At 34.2% G+C, this 27,089-nt stretch overlaps 3 protein-coding genes across 3 annotated transcripts; all 3 read right to left on the bottom strand.

Annotated features, from left to right (window-relative positions):
* Positions 1–492: 492 nt before the first annotated feature.
* LOC145317911 (uncharacterized) lies at positions 493–6,976 on the bottom strand. Its single transcript, XM_080159194.1, has 3 exons — positions 6,774–6,976; positions 4,391–4,468; positions 493–2,369 (listed from the first exon to the last, which is right to left on the bottom strand). The coding sequence occupies exons 1-3, from the start codon at positions 6,884–6,886 to the stop codon at positions 2,114–2,116; spliced, it is 447 nt and encodes a 148-aa protein (XP_080015320.1). The 5' UTR covers positions 6,887–6,976; the 3' UTR covers positions 493–2,113.
* A 2,320-nt stretch (positions 6,977–9,296) lies between these two features.
* On the bottom strand, positions 9,297–11,461 carry LOC145317909 (speckle-type POZ protein-like). Its single transcript, XM_080159192.1, has 2 exons — positions 10,677–11,461; positions 9,297–9,859 (listed from the first exon to the last, which is right to left on the bottom strand). Exons 1-2 carry the CDS (start codon positions 11,431–11,433, stop codon positions 9,639–9,641), a joined length of 978 nt encoding a protein of 325 aa, XP_080015318.1. The 5' UTR covers positions 11,434–11,461; the 3' UTR covers positions 9,297–9,638.
* Positions 11,462–12,886: 1,425 nt separating this feature from the next.
* LOC145317910 (zinc finger Y-chromosomal protein 2-like) lies at positions 12,887–19,766 on the bottom strand. The gene is made up of 6 exons (XM_080159193.1): positions 19,322–19,766; positions 18,519–18,570; positions 15,220–15,319; positions 14,838–14,912; positions 14,195–14,230; positions 12,887–13,444 (listed from the first exon to the last, which is right to left on the bottom strand). The coding sequence occupies exons 1-6, from the start codon at positions 19,731–19,733 to the stop codon at positions 13,253–13,255; spliced, it is 867 nt and encodes a 288-aa protein (XP_080015319.1). The 5' UTR covers positions 19,734–19,766; the 3' UTR covers positions 12,887–13,252.
* Between the last annotated feature and the right edge of the window lie 7,323 nt (positions 19,767–27,089).

Below are 27,089 nucleotides of genomic sequence, written 5' to 3'. Positions count from 1 at the left end.
TCACGAAAATTCAGCCTAAAATAAATCATACATAGAGAGGTTTTAAGAAGGACTTTATAAAAGCAAAGTTGTTCAAAATTTAAAATAAATAATATTTGCTTTTCTTGTCATGATTATACGGCAACTCCTAGCGGGTGAAAATTGAACTTGAAATTTTCAAATCTAATTTTCTCAAAAAGCCCCCGCTGAAATATTTTGGTTTTACCTGGAATCATCATGGTTTTATGTCTATTTTCACCATACATAGGTCCCACGGCTCGGCACTTACTTTTGTCTTGATTCAATTCTAGCCCACAGTGTAACACCTTCATAATAAAGTTACTTAGTTCATTACTTTTAAAAAAGGAACATAAAAGTTGAATTCAAATGATATTGGTTTAATTATATTTTCCTGTATGCTAGGGGCGATGGAGCTAAACCGTAAGTGCAAATGGGAAGATAGACTGTTATCTAATTTATACTAGCCACATTTTTTAATAATCACTCATTCTGTTTCTGGAAAAACAAGTACAAAAAATTTAAAATAAAAATGATGGCAAAAATCTTTTTAAAATATAAAATAATCAACAAAATACTTCAGAACATTAGAATTTAAAAAAAAATATAAATACTTGCCAAAAATTAACTGTTTTACCATAGTAGTATTGAATTGTATAAGTAACATTTTAACAAATTTTTTAAAATTCCAAAAAAAAATCGCATACATCCCACTAATTTGGCATATAAATGATGAAAAAACCATAAAAAAAAATTCTGAATTAGTACAAGCAAAATAAAATGTTTCAAAAAAGCTGTGTGACCACAACAGATGGAAGGAAATAATAAATGTGGAAGAATAATCATTCATCATTTAGCATTATACACAGCTTTCCGCAGATTAAAAAAATAAAAAATAATAATATTAAAACCAGTTCTGTTAATCCTGAGGGGCCAAGCAATACTGGTATTAGCTTTATGAATTGATAAAAATGTCTTTAATTATACATTGCTATACATGATTTTTCAATATGACTAAGAACTGGAAAGAAACTTAGAATGATATGCATCTCAATCTGAGAAGTAACTTTAAATCTTTAATGTCAATTTTATAAATCAGTATAAAATTAATTTGATCTTATTGTCTACTGTAACAAATGCATATGACGATTTAAATAATTAAATAATCCAACAGTGAAGATGTAATCAGCTTTGAGATATTTGAATCTTGATTTTAGAGCCTCAATTCTATATTCTCGTCCATCATTTGTTGTCATAATTTGCGCGTTCGGGCATAAAGATTTCAAACAATCTCTGACTCTTGACAATGGATTATCAATGACAATGACAGTGTGCACTTTTTTCAGCTCTACTGGTAATCTTTCAAATACTTTGCATTGGGTTGGATTTAGTATCAAAAATTCTAAAGTTTCAGAATTGTTGGCAAGCAATTCTGATATAGATTCTTCCTCCAATTCGTTACCAAAGAGGTAAAGATCTGTTAAGCAGGGCATTTTTGGTGTGCCCCTCAAATCAGAACAATCCCCTAGCACTAGGCACTGAAGTAATGGAGCACATTTCAAGAGATCAGGCACCTTATCACAACCTGTGATCCATACATGTTTCATCTTTGGAAGGGCACTAGGATATATCAAATCTTCTATACCCCATATGCTCAGAGATTCCAAAACATAAGCATGGGAGGAAATCAAGGCATTCACATGTTCACCTGGAACACTCACAAAGTCGAGACATTTGACTTTTGGCAAATATGTGTCCTGCACATTATATGTAGAATTGGATAATGTTATTTCTGTCAAAGTTTGCCTACACTCAGAAAGTAGAGTTGTTACAAATTCTCAAAAAAAATCCAATCTATCTTTACAACAATGAATAACGACTAAACTTTGTAGTTTTGATAGTTTAGGTACTACAACTTGCTTGAGGAATGCATTTGGTACATTATTGATTATGATTAATTTAGTCAATGACTCAGAACATGAAGCAAGGAGAGAAACCAAAGCATCTGGGCCGGCATCAAGAACAATCAGAGTCTCCAATTTTGACAAATTTTGAAAGTAAAATGGATCTGAACCACATTGCAATTTTAGATAAGTTAGTTGTTCAGAATGGGTCTTCAACAGATTCTCTCCGATTTGATTTTCCTTAATAAATGACAATTTCTCAGAAAAAATTCAAATCTTGTGTTTTCTTGAAGCAAAACGGATTGAAATTCTGAATCCAAATTTCTCAAACAGAGTGCATTGATGTTGTCCTTAAAGAGATCCAGTATGTTTATCATCATAACATCATATCCAGCACAAGTTAAGTCTAACAAGTTGAGATGTCCCGTCGGTTTCTGCATTGCTCTGAACAAAGTTTCACTCTTGTCCCTGAAATTTTATTTCAATTAATTAAAAAATTTTTAGATAAAATAAATCCTATACTAATACTTCTCCAAATTTAATTACACCACTCAATAGGGAAAGTACAGGGTGCGGCACATAAATCGGGACTACTTAACCAATCAGGACGTTTGAACCCACTAAAGAAAGCTTAGGTAATGTTAGCACAAAAAAAATCTTTGGACGAAGATGGACATGTACACCGAGCTGCCCGCGCATATGTTCAACAAGGCAGATTGTATATTAGGTTTAAAATTGTCTCTTTAACTATCTAATACTCGCGACTACACCTCTAGAGGCCTCAAGGGGCACTTGAGGGGGGGGGGGCTGAGTTGATTATGACAACCCAATATTTTATATTAGATTTAAAAGAAAAATTAACAATTATTTTAGGGGGGGGGGGGAGTTGGTCATCTTCCATTCTTTCTTCTTATTTTTTTTTTGGGGGGGGGGGGGTGTTTTTTTGGACAGAGATTTTTCAGGGGAGGGTGGTTTTAGCAGTAAGTGAAACCCTTTCGTACAGACAGGCAGACAAACAAAAACACAGCCAGAGATCCTGTTACTTTTATATCTAAATAGCGGCTACGACCCCAGAGGCCTCTAGGGGCATATAAAATGTATTTTTTATTCAATATATGTTAAGATCAGCTGTTTAAGAAAAAATACCCTTTTATTCTTTTTTGCAATTTTTCTTGGGAGGGTGGTGGTTCCCTCTCCCAAAATAGTTATAAACCTTCCAAGGACCTCTGAGAAGCTACCCTGTTAAGGAGAACCCAATCGGTTCAGCTGTTATCAAGATCCTTCAGTACAAACAAGACAAACAGAGATCGTGTTAGTTTTCTATCTAATACTAGCGGCTACGCCCCTAGAGGCATTTAGTGGCATTTTAATGTTTTTTGTTCAATTCTATACGATACCTCTTTATTGCTTTCAAATTCTACAATACCTATTCATGTTTTGATCAAGTCTCTCAAATATTTAAAAATTTTCGACTTTTTTTTATTTCTCTTGGGATGGTGGTGGTACCCTCCCCCAAAATAGTTATAAACCTTCCCGGGACCTATGTGAAGCTACCCTGTTTAGGAGAACCCGATCGGTTCAGCGGTTAGCGAGATCCTTCAGTACAGACATCCTGTTATTTTTATATCTAACTAGCGGCTACGCCCCTAGAGGCCTCTAGGGGGCACTTGAGGAGAAGGGAATCGAATTTGAAAGACCCAATATCTTATTTTAGATTTTAAAAGAAAAGTCTTTAAAAAAAATTTGGGGGGGGGTGGAAATTTTTTTTTATTGGTGGGGATTTTTAAATTTTTTGGGGTGGTTGGGGGTGTCCCACCCCCCAAGAAAATAGTTATAAACCTTCCCGGGACCTATGAGTTAAGGAGAACACGATCGGTTTAGCTGTTAGCGAGATCCTTCAGTACAAACAAACACACAAATTACTAAATAACTAATTTTAAAATCCAACTAAATCTAATTTTTTAGAAAATTAGATTTAAAAATTTTAAGTTCAAATTTCATCCCCTAGGAGTTACCGAACAACCATGACAAGAAAAGCAAAGATTATTTATTTAAAAGTTTGCTTTCATAAAGTTCTTCATAAAACCACTCCTGAAGGGCCATTTTTATCAGTTGCTTTAATAAGATCACGGAAATTCAGCCTTAAATAAATCTTATATAGAGTGGTTTTATGAAAGACTTCAAAAAAGCAAAGTTGTACCTAAAGAATTGAAAAGTATGAATATTTGTTTTTCTTATCATGGATGAGTGTAAGCTCTTGTGGGATGAAATTTTCAAACTTAAACTTTTCAAAAATTAGATTTAGTTGGATTTTAAAATTAGCAAAGGGTGTTATTAGACCTCCTTACTGATACAATTGCAAAGTCATTTTTGCCTAACACTAAAATAAACTTTTTTCATCTGGCCTCTTAACAGTCTTGATGGTCATTATGTTAATATTATATTAGTATTTATGTTATTGATTTGATCAAACATATGACTATACTTACTTAATATTGCGCCTATTCAATACTATCTGAAATCTTCTGAACTTTGATGGCAATAAGGAACATATTCTGTCATCAAACCTAATAAAAAGAAGAAATAGAATTGGAACAATGAATAATTAGCCATTATTTCTAGGTATTTTAAATATCAATCTAAATGGATTCTAAATTGCCTGTTACACCAAGATTCAGCAATTAGAATTAGACATTTTGGAATCATTTAATCCCTTAGTATTTCTATGAAAAAAATCCGCTTAAATTAATTTTTAGGGTTGAAAATCCAAATCCGGAATTCAAATTGCAGATTCGGCTTGTATATTCTTATGACATTTGTAACATTAGAGCCCAGTTCACAAAAGACAAAGGTAGACCTCTGGAAATTTTAGGTCGACCTATAGATGCTTTAGGTTGACTGATTTTATAAAGGTATTTGTGGATTGTACTTGTTTAGGTTGACCTACAGAAAAAAAATCGGTCGACCTTTAAATGTTATTTGTGAACTGGGCACATACCTATACAAATATTACTAGAATCCGCAATCTGCAAAAAAAAAAAAACAAGAATCCACAATCCACGGATTAATCCGTTTTATTTTTTGGCGGATTTTTGTAAGAATCCGAATCCGACCCCAACCCTAAAATTAATATATAATGATTACAAATTTTTACAGAGATTCCTATCAAGGTTTCAAGAATTTTCATCCATATTATTAGTCAAAAATATAACATTTGCTCTATTTTTTTTCAAAGAGAAGAGACGCCATTTGGTTTTTTTTTGTAAAAAATCATGGTCCCTTGTCCCTGATTGGAACAAGGACGACAACATCCATAAAAGCCAAGCTCTAAAGCGGTAGGACAAACGAACATTAGCACTTAGTGTCTGAACGGAATAATCAGAATATTATTATTATTATTTGATTCTTTATTTGTCTTAATTATATACATAAAAAAAAGTTTACATCTGAATTATAAGAGTTATTATAACAATATTCAATAAAGATTATACCAAGATATTCTCTTTAAAAAAAGTGTTAGTTGATTTTAAACCAGAAATAAAAAAGAGAAAGAAAAATTGCCGTTTATCATAAAAGGTGTACATTTAAATTAAGTCAAGACTTATTCAACATAATTTATTCTCAAAATATGTCAATTTTATACTAAAAAAATAGAACTTCAGTAAGTTCTAGAAAGAAAAATAAGCGTCATTAAGAATTTTAAAAAAATGTTTATGATACAAATATTAGGTCAATACTAATCCTAAATATATACTGATTAAAACTGTGTCTAAAGGATACAAAGCTGAACTTTAAATTGTAAATGATGGATAAATAACAGCTTATACCAATAACGAATCTGATTCGGGGGAAAAATCACGAAACCTATACATGTTTTTCAGCTATCGTTGGGGGGCAACTCATCGTAATATTGACGACCTCTCCATTTGCCCCCCAAATATTATTTTAGAATTAAATCCATTGTTTGTTATACCTATCCCTGGATAAATAAGTGTGGCCTGTTAAATGAAAACTGCAGAATGCTTTAATGGGCAGACTACCGAAAGCTTCACCTCAAGAATATTGTTTAGGTTATATACTGACCCTCTATTGGATGAGGTAATTTTTCTTGTCTGTCACCATGTGAAAAACAGGCTTAAATTCACATGGTTAAAGTTAGAATAACAAGAAATAATAATCCTCGGGATCATTCTTTTTTTCTACTATACTTATAAAAATTTATCAATACCCACCTATAAACTCTACAGGTGAGATGAAGTTGAGGTGAAATACTTAAGTGTGTCTAAAGATTTGGTGTGTTTGTTGTAAGTGTAAAGTATAGGAATTATATATTACATAAGGATTTGAAAAAACAAACACTTTTAGAAGTGCCCTCATTTGCAGGTAGTTTTCTTTCTATATTCGAAGTATGACATTTATCCAGGGTAGTATGACATATATCAGAATATTAATGTATAAAAGTTGAGCAAAATTGTAAGTAAATTTGTTGCATAACTGCACAAATACAAGACATACTTACCTTTTTAGGACTTCATTATAGAGATGCTTCGTTTATAACATTGGACTTTGTTGTCCTAGGAATTAGCATTTCGAAAATCTGATCAAACAGATAATTATATCACATAAATATTTGTTTAAAAAGTTAAAAATCAACATGTGTAAAAATGGACGTAAGGACATTCTAGTAACAATTATAGAGTTGCTACGCTTTCTAAATTGTACCTAACTACTACAGGATCACTATGTAAAGTTTGAAATAGATAGGACAATTTTGACATGCCTAAATTAACAAAATTGAAGCTATCCAGTCCGGCCGGACCCTAATCATAGAAAAGCTTAGCTTCAAAATAGTTAAAATTATGATTATCTTACCATTTCGAGACACAGCGAAGTTTACCAATATCATAGAGGTACAAATGTTTTAGTATCTCCAGCAACAATTCAGGAGGAAGTTGCATAAACAATCCTCCACCACCGCTTTCCATTATTAGTTTTTTCTTCCTGAAAATAGTTTTTTTTTGTTAGTCAGGGAATCCACTGCTAAAGTTAGGAAATGAAAAAGTGGCGTAATCCTCTTTTTTAAAATTTTGGTACCCCCCCCCCCCCCCCCTTCTTGACTCTGGCAGAGAGCATTATTTTTGATTAGGTTAGAAGGTTACAGGCTAAAGGGCTGAGTGCCTGCTGCTAGGCAGGCTAGGGAGCCGAGCGATGCAGCTAGGCAGGCAAAAATGAGTTGATTAGCCATCCCATATTTCATTTTTGCACTTTACATCTCGGGGCTTGTAAGCTCAAAACTTATAAATTTTGTATTTAGGGTTTTTTTTAGAAGTAAAATGCAAAAATGAAATATGGGGTGGCTAATCAACTCATCTATGTAATAAAAGGTTCCATTTACAAAATCAGCTTAATATCTTAAAAAATAAGCTCATAACTTAAAATTTTAGTGTTTGGGGGGGGGTCTTTACCCCACTAGCCCCTAGAGGGAAAGTCCCAAGATTCAATTTTCAAAATTTTACAGGTAGATCCAATCATATAAGAGAGCTTACAAAAAGAATTAGGTCGATAACTATAAAAACAAGTTCAAACGGCCAGGGCAAAATTTGATACTGAATTTTCATTTCTTATAACTGTACAAACTTCCCCCCCCTATATAACTAAATATTGTATTAAGAAACAAATTTTATTCTTTAAGAAAATTGTTTCAGCAACAAGTATCATTTTCTAGCATCATTTTTACTTTTCTGAAAAAAAATAAAATACAAGATTCACAGGTTGGTAGATAATGCCATTGTCATAGGCGTCCAAGGGGGGGGGTAATGGGCCATTTGGCACCCCCAAACGATTTTGGGGGTGCCGTAGGCACCCCCAAAATTTTGTGAACAATACCCCCCCCAAAAAAAAATTACCCCTACCTTGGGGGTGCCGTAGGCACCCCCAACGATTTTGGGGGGGGGTATTTACCCCCCCCAAACCATTTTGGGGGGGTAATTACCCCCCCCAAAATAAATGTTCTTTAAAAAAAATTTTTGGGGGGGGGTATTTACCCCCCCCAAATTGAAAGTTCTTAAAAAAAATTTTACTGAAAATTTTTTTGGGGGGGGAGGGAGTAATCCCCGCCCCCCCCCCCCCCTAAAAAAAGTCATAGTGTGACTCGAGCCTTGAGGTGTAATATATTTTATGTTCCTCGTTTGGTCTCCTAATAGTTAATGAAAAGTATATCCTAAATGGCTTTTGATAGTTTATTTTAGGATAGGTTATATTGGTTTAGGTGATTGCCCCACATGGTTAAGCAATTGGCCCCCCGCAGGGGCTAGAAATAGGAGAGAAGCTTGTGTGAAAAAAACGAAGAAACGCCCCTTAAAGAGCGTTGCCACAAAAGGGACTATACCCCAATATAGTCCAACCAGTTAAAACAGTTCTTAACCATGATAACAAAAAATTTAATAGTTTGATCATGTTTTATTTGCTTGGGCCTTTATAAGGGCTAAAACCATCCTGGGGATCTATGATGTAATTGTAAAGCACTGAAGATTCCATAAAATAGATACCTAACTAAATTAAATATTTCATTAAATAATGAAAAAGAATTTCTATAGGCGATTTCTTTTGGGAGGATGTCAGGGTGTCTCAAAACTAGTTACAAAACTTACCAGGACCTATAAGACGCTTCACTTTAAAGTATAATCATATTAGTTCATTGGTTAGTGAGTTAATATTGTATTTTTATGTTCTAAAGAATGAGATACTACTATATATTTGAATAGTAGTGGCGCCCTTAGCATCTAAGAACTCGTGTTTTCAAAAGGGTAAAAAGGGAGGAGAAAAATAGCCTAAAACCACTCAAAGGATTGACCTATAATAGTGTGGAACCATCATGGGATCTATGTGAAGCTTTCCTAAAAAGGAGAACTCAGTATTAAAAGTAATGAAATCTGAAGCTATAGTCAAATAAACCTTACTTACTACTTTATGTTATAGGATAGTACTTATTGACTTAATAGATTAGGTAGGTGCTTTTTTACATAATTAAATTACCCCCCCTAAAAATTTTACCCCCGGGGTAAATTAGTTTGGGGGGGGTAATTACCCCCCCAACAGATTTGGGGGGAGTATTTACCCCCCCCAACAGACTTTAGGGGGGGTAATTACCCCCCCCAATCAAATTTTACCCCCGGGGTAAAAATTTTGGGGGGGGTAAAAAAAAATTTCGGCGCGCTTCGCGCGCCATTTTACCCCCCCCAAACACGAATTACCCCCCCCCCTAAAATTTTTTACCCCCCCCCAAAAAAAAAGCTTGGACGCCCCTGGCCATTGTTATCACAAGATTATCTCTTATCATAATTTGATAATATAAAAAATAGACAGTTTCTTTGCTAGGTATAAGGTAAGGGCTGAGGGGGGTAATGCAACCATCTTGTAATCAGTGCGCAAATGGCACTTAGAATCCACATTTCGTTATAAAACTTGGCATGAGGAATCCCTAAATAGAACAAAAAGTTAGAAAAGTAACGGCTAGGGAAAATAAACCTGCCAAGTTTTATAAAGAAATTCGGATTTAAGTGACATTTGCGGACTAATTACGAGATGGTTGCATTTACCCCCCCCCCTTTTTTTTTCTTTCTTTAGGTATAAATGAACATGAATTTTTAAAATGCAGGTTATTTGATATTTAAATGTACATATAAGAAATAAACAAAATATCAATGGCATGTAACTTTGTCAGGCACAACAAAAACACTAATTATTCTTTTGCTTAACAACTCCCTTCATAATTTGTATTACAAGCCCCTGGGAGACTTTCTCCAGCTCAGGGTTCTCCATAAAATCATTGACATTTGCAACTATATAGTTCATAGCTGCATCCTTTAACATCTTGCAGTTATGTCCGTCAGCCAAATTCAAGTAGGATAAGGCATTCTCATTGGTAAGATTGTTCATCATGTAGCTACCACACATGTCTAAAAAAAATCAACAATAAGCTCAAATTTATAAACTTTAGGTATACTATAGTATACAGGATCTCTTTTTGAAGGAACTATTTTGAAAGCTTTTGTAATTTATACCACTTAAAAAGGTTGTTGACAAAGGATTGCCAAACTAACCCACGCGGTAGGGACGTGATTTAAATATATATAGTACACATTTATATAAACTCAATTTAGGGGGTTACATATTATTACAACGTAGTTAGGTATAAGACTTGGGTAGCAATAAAATGAGACGTTGGGTATCCCTCTAACTGAACCGATTTTTGATTAGTCAACGGATCTAGCCAGAATATAATTAAAAGCCTAAATCGGCCAAGGATTAGCTGAGTACAATAGTTTTAAACTCAAAAAATTAAAAATAAAGAGCTAAATGAGTGATTGCGTCTTTCTCTTTTTATCGACAGACGCATTTGGATATATCATTTTCATAATGAATGATATGTATTTCGCATTTTAATGTCAGTTTATGTGTAAATTTGGTGAGCCACATTATTGAGTAGCGTTGTTAAGTTTGGATGGAAGAATTTTGTAATGAAAGCAAGAGTGGGGTAGAGGATAAGGGATGTCAGTGGATCAAATTCCACCCTTAAAAAGAGGATGTGCACAAGAATGGGATGGCACATTTGGGGGGGGGGGGGGGGGGTAGGTGTTTAATAATATTGGGTGTTTCTACTAAACTACTAGATATAAATGAAGAAAACCTTAGGATAAAACTTTTGTAGGCCAGCCTATAGTTGCTTTTAAAAATATTGTCGAACCACCAGCCAAAAAAAGAAATAAATCCAACCTTTTAAACTCTCCATCATGTACATGTCTGCAGCTATAAACAAATCAGCAACATTCTCCTCCAGTTTCTTCACTTTGCAACTGTACATGAAGGTGATAAGATCCTGCAGTACTTCAGGCTCCATGTTGTTAATGGTGACACTTCCTGTCTGGCTCTCTTTACAGGCATTGGTGAACATAGCTTTGAATACAGAAGATCTAGATCCCAATATGGCTTTGTGGGCTTTTATCTTGATATCTTTGCAATGAATTTCAATATCAGTGAACTCATCATTACTTGCCAATGTTTCTAGATCATCGACCAGGGACATGGTAGGATCTTTTGGTTTATCTTTAAAAATGTCCAACTCAAACAAAATTGTCAGAGTTCCATTTGGTAAAAGAATCTCTTCTTGGGATTTTAATTTCTGGATTTCAATAAACTTATATAAGCCCCAACCAATGTCCTTTTCACAGTAAAAATATTCGCTTGCTGTCATACAAATGAACTGCTTTTCTTCTTTATCTAGAATACTCACCTTGTATGAAAGTGTACATGATTTTAGGCTATCACACGGGGTAAGGTATCCTTCAACCCAATCTGCCTCTCTATTTCCCTTTGGATAAAGTCTCAAATAAAACTTTTTCTGTATTCCATCTTTTCCTATTAGAGTGAATGGAGGGGATACAATTGATTCTCCTTGATTTAAATTCGGATTCAAGAAGTTTAGGATATTCCATTCAAAACTCTTTGTACATATAGTACCAACTTCAGCCATTTTTAGAGGTTTTCTGAAAGAAAAAATCTGTATTTGCCATACATTTCATGGGGAGGTGATAATGTGTTGTATTGATTTTTGTTGTACACCTCAATTTAATGCTTTTTGCCATACAACTGGCTGCTACGCCCCTTAAGACACCTTCCCCCTTCTTCAATTTTAATTTTTAAATGAAAGAAAAACCTTGGGGGTTGAAGAATTTTTAGATATAGTCCCTTTCATGACAATGCCCCTTGAGGGGCGTTTCATTGTATTTTCACAGTAAATTTTCTCCTATTTCCAGCCCCTGTGGGGCAAATAGCCTAACCCTGCGGGACAATCACCTAACTTAAAATAACCTTATAATAAAAGCTACTGTACAAATACGACGAAACGTCCCTTAAGAGGCGTTGTCACGAAAGAGACTAAACCCGATTTTTTTTCTAGGATGATTTCTCTTTGGATGTTGGTGGTATCCCCCCAAGAATAGTTATGTACCTTCACAGAACCTATAAGAAGCTATATTGTAAAGGCAGGGGTGTATACCTATTATGCAAAAGATTTCACTTTTTTTTTTAGCAAAGGAGGAGGGAATAAATAGAAACAAGGATGACAACATCCATAAAAGCGAACCACATTAACACTTATAGAAACGGACATTAACACTTATATAGTGTCAGAACTGAATAATCAGAATATAAATGTATAAGAGTTGAAGCAAAATTGTTTGTAATTGTAAATTGTAAATTTGTTGAAAAACTGCTTGATACAGGACAATGTTTATGGACATACTTAGTACTTACATTTTTAGGACTTGATTATAGAGTTGCTTCGCTTGAAACATTATACTTTGTTGTCCCAGGAATAAACATACCAAAAATCAGATCAATAGGATAATTAGATCACAAAAAAAATTTGTTATTAAAAAGTTAAAAAATCAACATGTTTAAAATGGACGTACGGACATTTTTGTAATGATTATAGAGTTGCTACGCTTTCTAAATTGTAACTAACTATGAAAGGAATCACCATGCAAAGTTTAAAATCGATAGGACAATTCTAACATGCCTAAATTAACTAAAAAAGCTATCTGTTTGTGACAGACGGACGTACGGACGGACAAACCCTAATTATAGAAAAGCTTCGCTTTTTAAAAAGTTTTCAGTACTCTTTATTTCATTAATTTTTTTACCCCTCCCACAAATATATAAACCTATGTTTAAATTATGTAAACTAATATTTTTCAAAAATGAAATGTATAACATTTTAAAAACTTTTTGCAATGTAATTTGATGGAAAAGTATTAACAGTACTACAGATGGTCATTTATAACTAACTCCTGTGTGGGTATAAAATTAATATGAGTCATCTTTTTTTTATCTTAACATTTCAATATTTTTTTTACCAGTCTTCTGATGTCCAGCGTATCCCCCTCCCCCCTAAACAGTAGTTTTTACCCTCATTTTTTAATTAATCTGAAATAAACAACATGGAGTAAAAAAATGATCACATTAATCACTGGTAATTTTGTAAAGCTCAAAAAATATTACACAAGTTTAACAATATGTATTATGTACAAACACAGTTCTAATTTTGTTCTTAACCAAAACAGTTTAAGTAATTTTAAAAAGTATTAAAAATTAGGTACATTTTACACAATTGATAGAGCAAGAAAAAAATATGAAGTAAATATTTTAACATAAAAAAAAATACAAACAGTTTAATATTCAAACAAACAACATAAAAATGTAAATCTTATATTTTCAATGACAAAGTAGAATAAGGCTTCAGTATTTTTAGTAGCAAAGCTACTCTATATTTCATTATGTCTGTTCGTTTTTTAATTTGTTGTGTTGGTTTTCTTTGGATCTGTCTTGATGGTTCCTCTTTCATGAGATTTCAAATGCACCTTCAGGTTTCCATTTTGATTGAAAGATTTGTTGCACAAGTGACATGAGTATGGTTTCTCCCCGGTGTGTATCAACCTGTGACGGCGCAATGATTTGCTTTGTCTGAAACGCATTCCGCATTCCTTAATGAAAAAAAATTGTCAGTTCTACAGTTTTTTTTTTTATCTATATCACCACTTTTTTGAAACTTATTGTATTTTGTTTATACTACATTTGTTAGATATAAAAAATATCATAAATTAAGGGTGAAACTTTTGCAAAGACTCATTGAAGAATATTGCAAACACCATAATTGGGGGGTTTCCACCTATTTCTATCTTAATTTTTAAGATCGGTCCTCCCCTCCCTACCTATTTTACTCTATCTTAATAGTTAGAGCATGGGAATGCCTTGGCCCAAACTAGGCGCAAAATATTTCCATGCACAGTTGTGACTTCCACGCAAAGGTCGTGCAATCAAAGAGTTGGTTGTCTGATGGGTGTTACTTAACCTAATACCCCAGGTGTTTGGGCAGAATAGGAGAGATATGGCTTCCCTTAGTCATCCTTGGTTGCTGGACCTGATGTTAGAGTGTCATGGACAGCAGCCACGCCCATATGAGGTAATTCATAGGTACACATATAAATTAGTTGGTTTTGTGTCAAGTTACAGCAACAGGTTTAAATCAGAAAGGGAGGGGACATTGGACTGTTTATTACACTAGTCCCTAAAGATTTATAGTAACCTCTTCTTGTTTGCTGGCTTAAAATCTTTTGGGAACATATTGAATTATAATTGGTTGGTTCTTTAAGTTGAGTGTTGAAACGTTTTAACCAATAATTATAATCTACATAAGGGGTAATTTTGTTGTATATCATTGGGGTAATTGTTACCTGACAGACATATGGCTTCTCTCCAGTGTGCAATCTATCAAAACATAATTTACATCAAACAATCCAATCTATAATACAAAGTAGAACAATGTTTGTTTGTAGCGAAGGATCTCGCTAATCGCTGAACCACTCGCGTTCTCCTTTAGAGGGTAGCTTCTCATAGGTCCCGAAAAGGTTTATAACGATTTTCTTGGGGAATGGGACACTCCCAACCTCCCCTAAAAATGAAAACCCCCCCCAAAAAAATTCCTCACAAAAAAATTTTTTTTAAAATTTTTTTCTTTTAAATCTAAAATACCAAAAATTGGGTTTATCAAACCTCTTCTTGGGGCAAAGCCCCTAGAGGCTAGTTATATAGAATAGTAAGTTTTTTATGTCTGAAGCTTAAGATCTCAATAACTACAAAACAAGGATTACAACATCCATAAAATAGAAGCTCTAAAAACAAAAGGAAGGACTTACGAACAAAAACTCTGTAAGGTAAAAAAAACCAGAATATTAAAAGAATCATCATGCTAAGTTTGAAATCAATAGGACTATTCTAACATGCCAAAATTGACAAAAAGAGCTAACCTTTACGGACGGACCGACCATAAGTATAGAAAAGCTTTGCTTTTTAAAAATGATGTAAAAAATATTTCCTTTCATGAACGTCCAGGGCACCCAGGGTGGGGAAACTTCTGGCACACTCCTCGCAGTCGTAAAACAAATAGGCCCTGCTGCGCACACAATTTGACATTGAAAAATCCTTTTTGTGTATGAAAGTAACAGGAGGTCTGTCTGTCTGTCTGGAGCAAAGAATCTTTCTATTCTCCAACCTCCCAAGATAACCTTATGTTAGTTTTCTCTTTTAAAAACTAATATTAAGGATCGACTTCGGTCCCTTGGGGCTAATTAAACTGGTTTAAATAATATAATTTGCTATGTTAATAACCGCGGAAAGTTGTCTATAATACGATGCGATGCATAAATATTAACTCATTCAATTACTATCTCTTAACTCATCATAATAATGTCAATTTCCTTTTTTTACTAGGTCGATGTTTTCTAAGATGATTTGAAAAAGTGCTGGACTCTGCCGTCACAAATCCACATTGATGGCAAACTTTTTGTGCTGGTCCACTGATTATTAATAATTTGGATAAAGATTTGTAATATTGGTAGAAAAGTTTGGACTCTGATGAATGTTTGTACAACCCAATCATGATATAAAAAGCCAGCCAATGAAGGACCTTAATTATAGCCAATTGGGTCCCAGTAAAAGGAGGATGTGCATAAGGACCATTTGGGCAGGGGGGGGGGTTTACTCGAGAACCCTTAGAGCTAGAGGGAGCTAATTTTGGATTTAAGCTTCTATGGGGCCAAAGTTACTTTTAAAATTTTCGTCGACCCCCCACCCCCCCCCCCCAATTTTTTTTTTTTTTTGGGGGGGGGGGAAATTTTTTTTATTGCATTTCTCGCCGAATTAGGCAATTTGGAATCATTTGAGACCATGTTATTTTTTTTTTTAAATTTTTCGCCTTACAAGCAACCCTGCGGGGGGACGGTTATTTTTTTCAAATTCTCGTTTATGAAGGTATACCTTAAATACAGTATGCTACTCTCTTAGTTTTAGAGATAATTGGATGAAATCTTTTTGATTGTGTCACTAATTACTTCAAGTTTTGGTATCTTTAAAAAAAAAAAAACGGCGGCGGGACCGCCGCTCCCGCCGTCCGCCACCAAAAATTTTTTTTTTATTGCATTTCTTGCAGAATTGGGCAATTTGGAATCATTTGAGACCATGTTATTTTTTTTTCAAAACGGAAAACGGCGGCGGACGGCGGGAGCGGCGGTCCCGCCGCCGTTTTTTTTTAAAGATACCAAAACTTGGGGTAATAAGTGACACAATCAAAAAGATTTCATCCAATTATCTCTAAAACTAAGGGAGTAGCATACTGTATTTAAGATATACCTTTATAAACGAGAATTTGAAAAAAATAACCAAGTCCCCCCGCAGGGTTGATTGTAAGGGGAAAAATTTTTGAAAAAAATAACATGAACTCAAATGATTCCAAATTGCCTAATTCGGCGAGAAATATAATAAAAAAAATTTTTTGGTGGCGGCGGAAAAGGAGGCGGGAGCGGCGGTCCCGCCGCCGTTTTTTTTAAAGATACAAATAGTTGGGGTAATTAGTGACCCAGCCCAAAAGATTTCATCAAATTATCTCTAAAACTAAGAGAGTAGCATACTGTATTTAAGATATACCTTCATAAACGAGAATTTGAAAAAAATGACCAAGTCCCCCCGCAGGGTTGCTTGTAAGGCGAAAAATTTTTGAAAAAAATAACATGGTCTCAAATGATTCCAAATTGCCTAATTCGGCGAGAAATGCAATAAAAAAAATTTCCCCCCCCCCCAAAAAAAAAAAAAAAATTTTGGGGGGGGGTGGGGGGTCGACGAAAATTTTAAAAGTAACTTTGGCCCCATAGAAGCTTAAATCCAAAATTAGCTCCCTCTAGCTCTAAGGGTTCTCGAGTAAACCCCCCCCCCTGCCCAAATGGTCCTTATGCACATCCTCCTTTTACTGGGACCCAATTGGCTATAATTAAGGTCCTTCATTGGCTGGCTTTTTATATCATGATTGGGTTGTACAAACATTCATCAGTGTCCAAACTTTTCCACCAAGTCCCCCCCGCAGGGTTGCTTGTTAGGGGAAAAATTGAAAAAAATAACATGGTCTCAAATGATTCCAAATTGCCTAATTCGGCGAGAAATGAAATAAAAATGAAGCTTAAATCCAAAATTAGCTCCCTCTAGCTCTAAGGGTTCTCGAGTAAACCCCCCCCCCCCTGCCTAAATGGTCCTTATGCACATCCTCCTTTATAGTCAAATGTCCCCTCCCTCCCTTAAAAAAAAGTTTTTTTGTGAAATTTGTTAAACAGTAAACGTTAAACCTAAAGTACAAAATTAAGATAAATAAAAAAAATTAAAATATTTTTAAAACCGGTTTCGTCGTATTCACAGTAGCTTTTCTCATATTTCTAGCACCTGCGGGGGGGGGGGAAGGATCTAACCCTTTCGGGGCAGTTATTAACATTTACCTAACCTAACCTAAAATAACCTATCAAAAGCTACTGTGAAAATACGAGATGAAATCCGCTACTTTGTTTTCTTTTTTGTTGAAAAAGTAGAGTAAAGTTGAAAATTAAAAACTTAGGTGTCAACATCTAAAAATGGTTTTAGCGCATTTTTCTTATGCTCAAATAATCAACCTTTTGCAAGAATGGCTGCTAAACACTTCAAAGTTGAGATATAGAGCTAAAAATGTATACAGATACTATTAGGGACATGTACTAGAACATATCAAAGTTTGAAGGTCATATCTCAACCAGGGAGGGAGTACTGGCCCCCCAAAGTCGACTACAGAAAATCCATTTCAAGAAAAATGCGCTAAAACCATTTTTATATGTTGACACCTAAGTTTTTAATTTTCAACTTTACTGTACTTTTTCAACAAAAACTGAAATTTTTTTTGTTGTTTCATAATTTCCCTTAAAAAACGAAGAAAATAAGCCATTAATCATTAAATTCTGATAACTATAAGAAGGGTAAAATTGCTTTCAAAAAAGTTCTCATAAAAAAAAACACACTGTATAATCCAACTAAACTTATGACAAGATTATAAAGAGAGGGGGCGGAAGTGACACTTTTTGAAACCAAAACTAAAAGTCAAAGGAACTTAACTAAAAAAAGAGTTACAGCTCTTAGATTTGGCGTGGCAGTTGCTCTAAAGAGGTGAAATATGGAACTGTCAGAAATGGCGGTGGAACCGCCACTCCCGCCGAAATATAACCTTTCCCGATGAATTTAAAAAATAAAATTTCTCGCCAAATTAGACAATTTTTAATCATCTGAGATAAACTTTTTTTCATAAAATTTTCCCTTATATTTTGACTTGACACTTGTAATATTTCAAATACATCAATATTAAAAAAATCGCAAGTGCAAAAATATTGAACGGCGGCATCATACTTCTAGCAAATCCACACTTCTTTTCTCCTGCATTAGGAGCCTTCCACTTTCCTGTGATTCCTTATATTTGAATTTGGCGAGAAAAGGCAAAAAAATTCGGCGGGAAACAGCGGTTTTCGGCGAGAGCAGCGGTTCCACCAACGTTTCTTCACAGTTCCATATTGTACCTCTTTACAACAACTGTAGTGTCACATCTTAGAGCTGTAACTATTTTTTTTTTTTTAGTTGAGTTCCTTTGACTTTTAGTTTTGGTTTAAAAAAGTGTCACTTCCGCCTCCCCCCTTTCTATTATAAATCCAATTATTCCTGGTTTCATGGACAGTTTTCACATGATCCTTCAACTCAGCACGCGCATCAAATGCTAAAATTAAAACATGATTTGTCAATTACAGAAAGACTGACGGACCATGTGAGTTATAGAGTTTATGCTTATTCATCAGAACAATCCTAGAATCATCTAAATCTATAGCAGCCATAGAGAATTACATTACAGACAAACAGACAGACAAAGTAAGTTTTATAATTTGTGCTAATTCCAGTCTTTATTAGCATAAGAGTAAATAACATCCCTATCTTAGGAAGAACAAAGTGAATAAAGCCTTTCCCCATTTATACTTAACATATTTTAAATAACATAATATTCATATGTGTATTTGTGTTCAACATATCTAATGCCAACAGAATCCAATAATAATTTAGAATCCAAATCCAGCAATAGATATATTATTACTTGGATGTTGTACCAGATTTTAATGTACTCTAATAAAGTAATACTTCCAGCTGGCTTAAATAACGATCCCCACCCTATACCCCATCCCCTGCACTCCTAATGGATAAAAGAAATGACCAAAAAATGAGAACCATTTTAGCAATCAAAATTGACGATAATTTTACCCTGTCTATATATCTACGTATTCTAAATCAATTAATCCAACTACCTACTAACTAGGGTTCGGCCGGATATTTTTTTGGTTGGATACCGGATATCCGGCTGATTTCTGATGCCGGATATCCGGTTCCGGACGGATATCTGCCCAACGTTCGATAACCGGCATTAAAAATCTACCGGATATCCGGCAAAACCGGATATCAGGCCCAACCCTGCTACTAACCTTCATCACATTTCTGGCATTTGTGTTTCAGCGAATGATAATTTTCCATGTGGGTAAAATATCCGCTTACAGCAAAACTTTTGGTGCACTTGTGGCACTTAACTCTCTTTTTGGACCTTACATGTCCAAACTTTTTCTCGTGTGTAGTTAAGGTTTCAATGTCTTGGAAAACTTCTCGGCATACATAACATTTGTAGACAATATTTTCTGCATTGCATGAGGTAACATGGTAATAATATGCACTCCGACTCAATAATATACAACAAGTCGGGCATTTATGCTTTTTTCTTCCTCTGGTATGACCCGTGTCTTTTTGGTGCTGTTTAAAGTCAATATTATCATCAAACACCTCACGGCAGATTGCACATTTAAATGTTTCTTGGACTTCATTCTCATTGTTGGTAGCAGTCATGGATCTAAAGGGATAAGACAATGGCCAATATATTGATGTACATTGTACATCCCGATCCCCCTTACCAAAATTACCCCCTTTGTAGTTACAAATTAGTGGTTGAAACGTTTGAACACTAAACTTAATAAACCAACCAATTAAAACACATTGTAGTTCCCAAAATTGCCAACGAATAAGAAAACGTTATCATATCATAAAACTTTGGGGACTTGTGTAATAAATAACCCATTGTCCCCTTTCTCTCTGTGTGGCATTGCACTGATCAATTTCTTGATTGTTCCAAGCCTCGACAAAGCAGTCACTATCCATGGTTTCGTCCTTGTTTACTTCAAGTAAAGCAGCTGAGTCCTTTTAGCGTTGAAAAAGTTTAATATTTTTTTTAAAAATGGTCTTAAGTAAAGTTTTTTTTTGGAAGATAAATATCTCATTCTTAACAATTGCTAGTTCAAGTTGGTTGTCCTTTTTAGGGAAGCTTTAAAAATGTCATGGGGCAGTTTTGATATATATAATACTGACCAAGCCGTAACTAGTTATTTAAAGAGAATGAAGTATTAGCATGCTGTAATCGTTAACAGTATACAGAAAAGTCACGAGAAACAAAAATTCTTTGTATATCAACAATTAAAATGAAATTGTTCTTACTGTTTTTAAAAATGTGCAAAAATACAGCAATACTTTAAAAACAGGACTTTTTGAGTGGTAAAAAAGTTTATGCCAACAAAAATGATGTTAAAACAAGGATGACAACATCCATAAGTATCGAAGCTTCAAAAAGATTACGGACAAGGTGATTTAAAGAGCATTTGTATAAATCAAGAATATTGGAGGGGAAAAATCACGAAACCTTTAATGCATATTTAATATTTATATTTTGTATGATGACTGACAGACTGACGGTCAAAGTAAATCATACACAGGATGGATCAGACTTAATTTAACTTTATCATTTCCTTGTCTGGACTATCTTCAGTGTTGACAATATTTTCAGTTATATTTTGGAATGTAGTTATGTCAATAAGACATTCAACTTCTTGGGTAATTTGAGAATCATTTCTGTGCTCTGTAGCATCTACTACAGTATCATTTCTATCTTCTGTAGTTTCATTTGCGGTATCAATAATGGCATCCGTAGTATCTTCCATTGTATCTTGTATAGTATCAGCCAGACAATACGCTTCTTCTAAGTCTGTTTAAGTGATAAAGCTTAAAAATATGGTCAGTGATTTTGAAGCTATTTGAACAAAAAAAATTTTTGTTTGGCTAGTAAAAAATATTCAAATATTTGAATCAATATGATAAAAAATTATAAAATACAAAAAAATATCTAAAAAATGCGAACAAAATTTCTAAAAATTCTCCCCTGATTTTTTAGGGAAAAGCCCCTAGAGGCTAGGGGCGAAGCCGCTAGAACATAAGATAATAATAAGGATTCTTTTTATTTCCTTAACTCTTAAATCAATAATCTTACCTAATCATCCTTGGCATCACGACTCAAAATTTAAAATCAATAGGATAATTTTAAATATGTAAAAAAAATCTGTGTCAAAAAAAGCTTTAAGTAGTAGAAGAGCTCTAAGCATAAAAAAATGTACCGTTTTGATAAAAATTATATTTGACATTAATCGAAAAATTATTACTTGGATGTTGTACTAGATTTACATGTTACTCTGATAAAGTAATACTTGATTATGACTAAAAAAATAGTAATACCCCTCCCCCCCTGACTGAATGAACGAGCTGAACAATAAATAAGATCCCTATTACGACAAATTTTCCTCTGTCAATATATCTACGTATATCCTATATCCATTTTGATATGCTTTTCGAAAGAAATAAAAATAAAGAGAAGTAGAATCAAATGTCGTCGCATGCTTTTCTTTAGTCTAAAATACAATATTTAAATCTTTTACATTTATTTGAAGAATTTTCCAGAGCTGGATCTTAAAATCATTTAGTTGTGAGCCGAGCCAGATCTGACTCGAGGTGAGCAACAGATACTGCTAAATAACATTTATCTTAAAAAGATTCACAGCTCGGTGTGAGACAGATCACTTCCCGGCTCGGTGGCATTACAATACGAGTGTTGCCGGTGAGCCGTAGGCGAGCCGCTTAGTGAGCATGATCACCAATGCCATTTCGATTTAAAGATCGATATGAGGTGAGCCACTTTTAAAATCGGCTCGATTGTGGCTCAGATCTGGGATTTTAAATTCCCGCTCAGTATGGCTTCGAAACCGATTTGAAAGCTGTATACAGGGTGCGCCACATAAAACCGGACTTTTTCTAATTTTTGAACAAATGAACATAAAATCGTCAATTTTAAAGATTTTATTGAATTTTAAAAACTGGGAAGCCAACTAGGTATATGACTATAAGATCATTCAAAAAAAATCGCCGCCAGGATCAATCACCGCCTCCACCCGCCTCCTCAACCGCTGGCAGGCCCAGGTCAAAATGTACCTGCACAAATTGGCGAAGTTCTCCTTGATAGTGACAATAAGGGAGGTCTTTGTGGTATGGGCACGTCTATTGGTGCATACTTCAAAGCAGCTCCAGGCCCAAAAGTTTATTGAATTAAGATCGGGCTGCTGGGAGGCCACATTTCCTCAGGAAAGTGAGTAACTGCAGGATCCAAATTCACCCAACTTTCAAGCTGCCCTTCAACACGGCGGCTCTCATTTGGGCCACAGTTGAGCTAGAACGATGTTCTATACCTTTTTCTAAATGGCATGAAGATTCAGCTAGGGTTGCCAACGCAATCCATAGTCTAAAATGAGTTTTTAAGTTCCATATGGGTCTCTAACGTCGAGAATCGAGAAATTTTCACGATTTTTGAAGTTTTTTGACATCTCTAAATCTGCCACGTTTCACTTTGCCGAAGTACTACAGCCAAGCCATTTTAGATAGAGAGCTCTAGTCATTTCTAGTGTCTTACTTATGTATCTAACAGTATACCCAGCAAGTAACATAACTTTACCTCATCTACAAATGAGCTGAGGTCCGATTTAGTGGGCCCTAGTCGAGAATCAATATTATACCACCAGCGCATTTCGAATCTGCCTTGCTGAACATAAGTGCGGCCAGCTCGGAGTACGAGCCCATCTTCGTCGAAAGATTTTTTTGTGCTAAAAGGTCATTACCTAAGCTTTCTATAGTGGGGTTAAACGTCCTGATTGGTCAAGTAGTTTTGACACTATTACTGTTTAAAAAAAGTCCGGTTTTATGTGGCGCACCCTGTATAATACGATGCGAAGTATATGAACATAACATAAACCCCAGAACGTCAATCAAACCCGTCTTGTTGATTTTAATCTTTTTATGAAAATTACTGCACCCCCAATTTTTTATAACAAAATTAATAATTATCCCTTCTGTAGATTAAAATTTATGATTGAAAATTGCTAGTTAGTTCGTAAAAACCAATGAAAATATAACAAAAGTTCTCCTGCGTATTAGTTTTAATACTTTTTAAAAATTTTATCCTTCCCTTTGAATTACTCTTCAAGAGATTAAGACAAAAATATTAAAAACAGCAGGGAGGGAGGGGACAATGGGCTGTTTATTAAGCTAGTCTTATAGTGACGTTTTCATATTCGTTGGCTTAACAACCTTGGAGTTTTTATTTGAATTTTCATTAGTTGAGTGTCGTCCAAATGTTTCAACCTAGCTACAGAAGGGATAATTTTGTGTATAATCATTAGAAATGTACATCAACTAATCGGCAATTGTCTTATTCCTATAGATCCCTACAAAAAAGTCTTTAAAAATCATTATCCCTGTTACAACAATCGAATCCACAACATTTTTATTATCACTTCTAACAGTTTCTTCCAAATTCATAATCTGAAAACTAGAAAACAATACGTTCATGTAGATAGATTTGATCAAAAGTAAACTCTACTTTGAAGAAAAAAATATTTTTACCTTTGAGATTAATCATATTGACTAGATAATAACTTTATAGTAAACTAGCGGCTTCGCCCCTAGAGGTAATTTAAAAAAATTAAGTATTTCTGGTGCTGCCACTTATTTTAAAATAACTGCCTAAAAATTTTTTTTTTAGGGGGGGGGGGCGGGATTTTCATTTTGGGGTTGGAGGTGTCCCACCCCCCCCCCCCAAGAAAATAACTTAAAACCACCATAGGACCAATAGGTATATACCCTGAAGAGTAGAATCCGATCGGTTTAGTGGTTACCGAGATCTTAAGGAAGATCTACTTTGTGTTATAGATACTTGTACACTAATAACTTCTTTGGTATTGTTCAGGGGAAGGGGTGTAGCAGCAATCCACCCTCCCCAAATAAACCCTTCCCGGGACCAATGTGAAACTTCCTTGAGTTGTGAAATCCTGTTACTTTAGTATATAGGATTTAGACAGAAAACTTATAAAGTGATGTCTTTAGGAATCATTTATTAAGTATATTTGCGATAACTTTTATTTAAGGAAATCTTCCAATTTTTAACATGTACAAAACGGCCTGCTTAATTGCTTCAAGATCCATGTCAGATCTATATAGGAAATAAATGTCTATAAACGAGCTCAAGTTTTCCAAGGAATATTTGTTTAAAACTCATAGTGCTCCAATAATCCATAATAAACTCTCATTGCCCAGAACGATAAGACCCATTATTTTACTTTATTAAAAATAAATTCCTTTTTTTAATTTCATGTTGCTATTTACCTTATATCAATGTATTTAATTTCTAATCATAAAAAAGAAAATTTAGATTTATAATACAATAAATTTAAGAAAACTCTATTTTAAAAGAATTCGATTGTGGCGACACTTTGTGTGTTCAAATATTAAACTAAAATTGTAATCATCATCATTAACCCTTTGGTGATGGTAATGTAAAGAAAAAAATATAATTCAAAAAATCTTTTTAAAATCATTTAGATAATTAAATATTTACTTTCTTTTAGATAGTAATGCCGGGTGAGGAAAATAGATTTATTGAGAAATAGATATGCATATAGAAAACTAGCCAATAGGGAGATAATTATATCGAGCCAACTCTAGTTAATATATAAACAAGGATGGCAACATCCAAAAGTAGGGTAGCACAAAAATAATGGAGTATACTATCCCTAGATGGATTAGACAAACGGTCAGTGAGTTAAAGGTTTCGTTATTTTCAAGACTTGGCAGACAGACTGACAGCCTGTACATTTTTTGGCTCCAAATATGTTATTCAATGAATATTTTAGCTGTCCATCTTCAATAGCAGCCGAGTAAATCACATTTCGTACATAGCGTTAGCAAGATCCTTCAGCAAATTTCATTTCTAGCACAGAACCCCCCTCTCCTTTATTTTTAATTTATTTTTTTTAAAAGAATGGGGGTTCAGTGCAAACTAGGTTCTTTGAGGAAAAGCACTTCATGAGTTTTTAAAATTTGGAGTGTAAAAACATAATATATTATTATACTTACCCATCATTTTTTAGAATTTTTTTTTTAAAAGGTAGTTAAAAACATATTTAGAAATTAAAATATATAGGTATTTTCTCCATTTTTGTTGTATTTTTAAACAGAGTTCCCCAAAAACCTTAATCATTATTGCAAGATCCTTCAGCAAACACAGACAGATATCCTGTTACTTTTAAATATGGAAACAAGAATGACAGCATCCATAAGAAAACTAGCACAACAATATCATTGAGGGACAAACAGACAGTGTGAAAGACAAACAGACAGTGTGAAAGACAAACAGACAGTGTGAAAGACAAACAGACAGTGTGAAAGACAAACAGACAGTGTGAAAGACAAACAGATAGTGTGAAAGACAAACAGACAGTGTGAAAGACAAACAGACAGTGTGAAAGACAAACAAACAGTGTGAAAGACAAACAGACAGTGTGAAAGACAAACAGACAGTGTGAAAGACAAACAGACAGTGTGAAAGACAAACAGACAGTGTGAAAGACAAACAGACAGTGTGAAAGACAAACAAACAGTGTGAAAGACAAACAGACAGTGTGAAAGACAAACAGACAGTGTGAAAGACATACAAACAGTGTGAAAGACAAACAGACAGTGTGAAAGACAAACAGACAGTGTGAAAGACAAACAGACAGTGTGAAAGACAAACAGACAGTATGAAAGACAAACAGACAGTGTGAAAGACAAACAAACAGTGTGAAAGACAAACAGACAGTGTGAAAGACAAACAGACAGTGTGAAAGACAAACAAACAGTGTGAAAGACAAACAGACAGTGTGAAAGACAAACAGACAGTGTGAAAGACAAACAGACAGTGTGAAAGACAAACAGACAGTGTGAAAGACAAACAGACAGTGTGAAAGACAAACAGACAATGTGAAAGACAAACAGACAGTGTGAAAGACAAACAGACAGTGTGAAAGACAAACAAACAGTGTGAAAGACAAACAAACAGTGTGAAAGACAAACAGACAGTGTGAAAGACAAACAGACAGTGTGAAAGACAAACAGACAGTGTGAAAGACAAACAGACAGTGTGAAAGACAAACAGACAGTGTGAAAGACAATCAAACAGTGTGAAAGACAAACAGACAGTGTGAAAGACAAACAGACAGTGTGAAAGACAAACAGACAGTGTGAAAGACAAACAGACAGTGTGAAAGAGAAAGGAACAAATAATATAATTGAAAATCACAAATTGAAAATTCTATTCATAGCATCGTATTATATTCAGTTTTCTATCGCTCGATCATTTATTACCTTGGGATTTAAATATTCATTTATGCTAAATTTTGTTTGATTAAATAACTCATTGAGGAACAAACGAGAAAGGAAAATTGAAAAATAATTAAAAATCACAAACCTTTACCATTAAATAAAAGTCTTTTAACGACAAACAGAGCAAAAATCTTATTCCATACTGAATATTTTTTGGAAAAATAAGCAATTTATCTTAATTGGCAGCCGAGAAAATCACATTTATTCCCTATAGCGTTACGGACTGATAGACAAAGTTAATTATAGAGTTGCTCACTCCTACAAAGTAGTTACTCCCAGATAATAATCAATCCACATACACTCATGCCTCGTCTTTAGAATGTAATTGTATGAAAACACAACAAAAACCATGCCGTAAAAATATCTTCTTTTTTTTTTACCAAATAATGAAAATTTTATATTTTTATTTCTGAAACTGGAAACATTATTATACCAATAATATAAATGAAAAAGTTGACACATAATACATTTTTCTATTTGTATTTATACAATAAGTTTAGATAGATAGATACATAGATATACATATGAAGGTTCCAAAATTTACACCTGTTTTTATAAAATTATGATAGTTTTTGATATTGAAGGCAGGGATCTAAAGGGATAAGACAATGGCCGATAAATTGATGTCCATCCCCA

Source organism: Acartia tonsa, chromosome 4 (genome assembly GCF_053477335.1).
Source record: "Acartia tonsa isolate MP-2025a chromosome 4, ASM5347733v1, whole genome shotgun sequence".
Taxonomy (NCBI): Eukaryota; Metazoa; Arthropoda; class Copepoda; order Calanoida; family Acartiidae; genus Acartia; species Acartia tonsa.
Note: the sequence above shows the minus strand (reverse complement) of the source record. Positions and strands in the feature narration are given on the sequence as shown.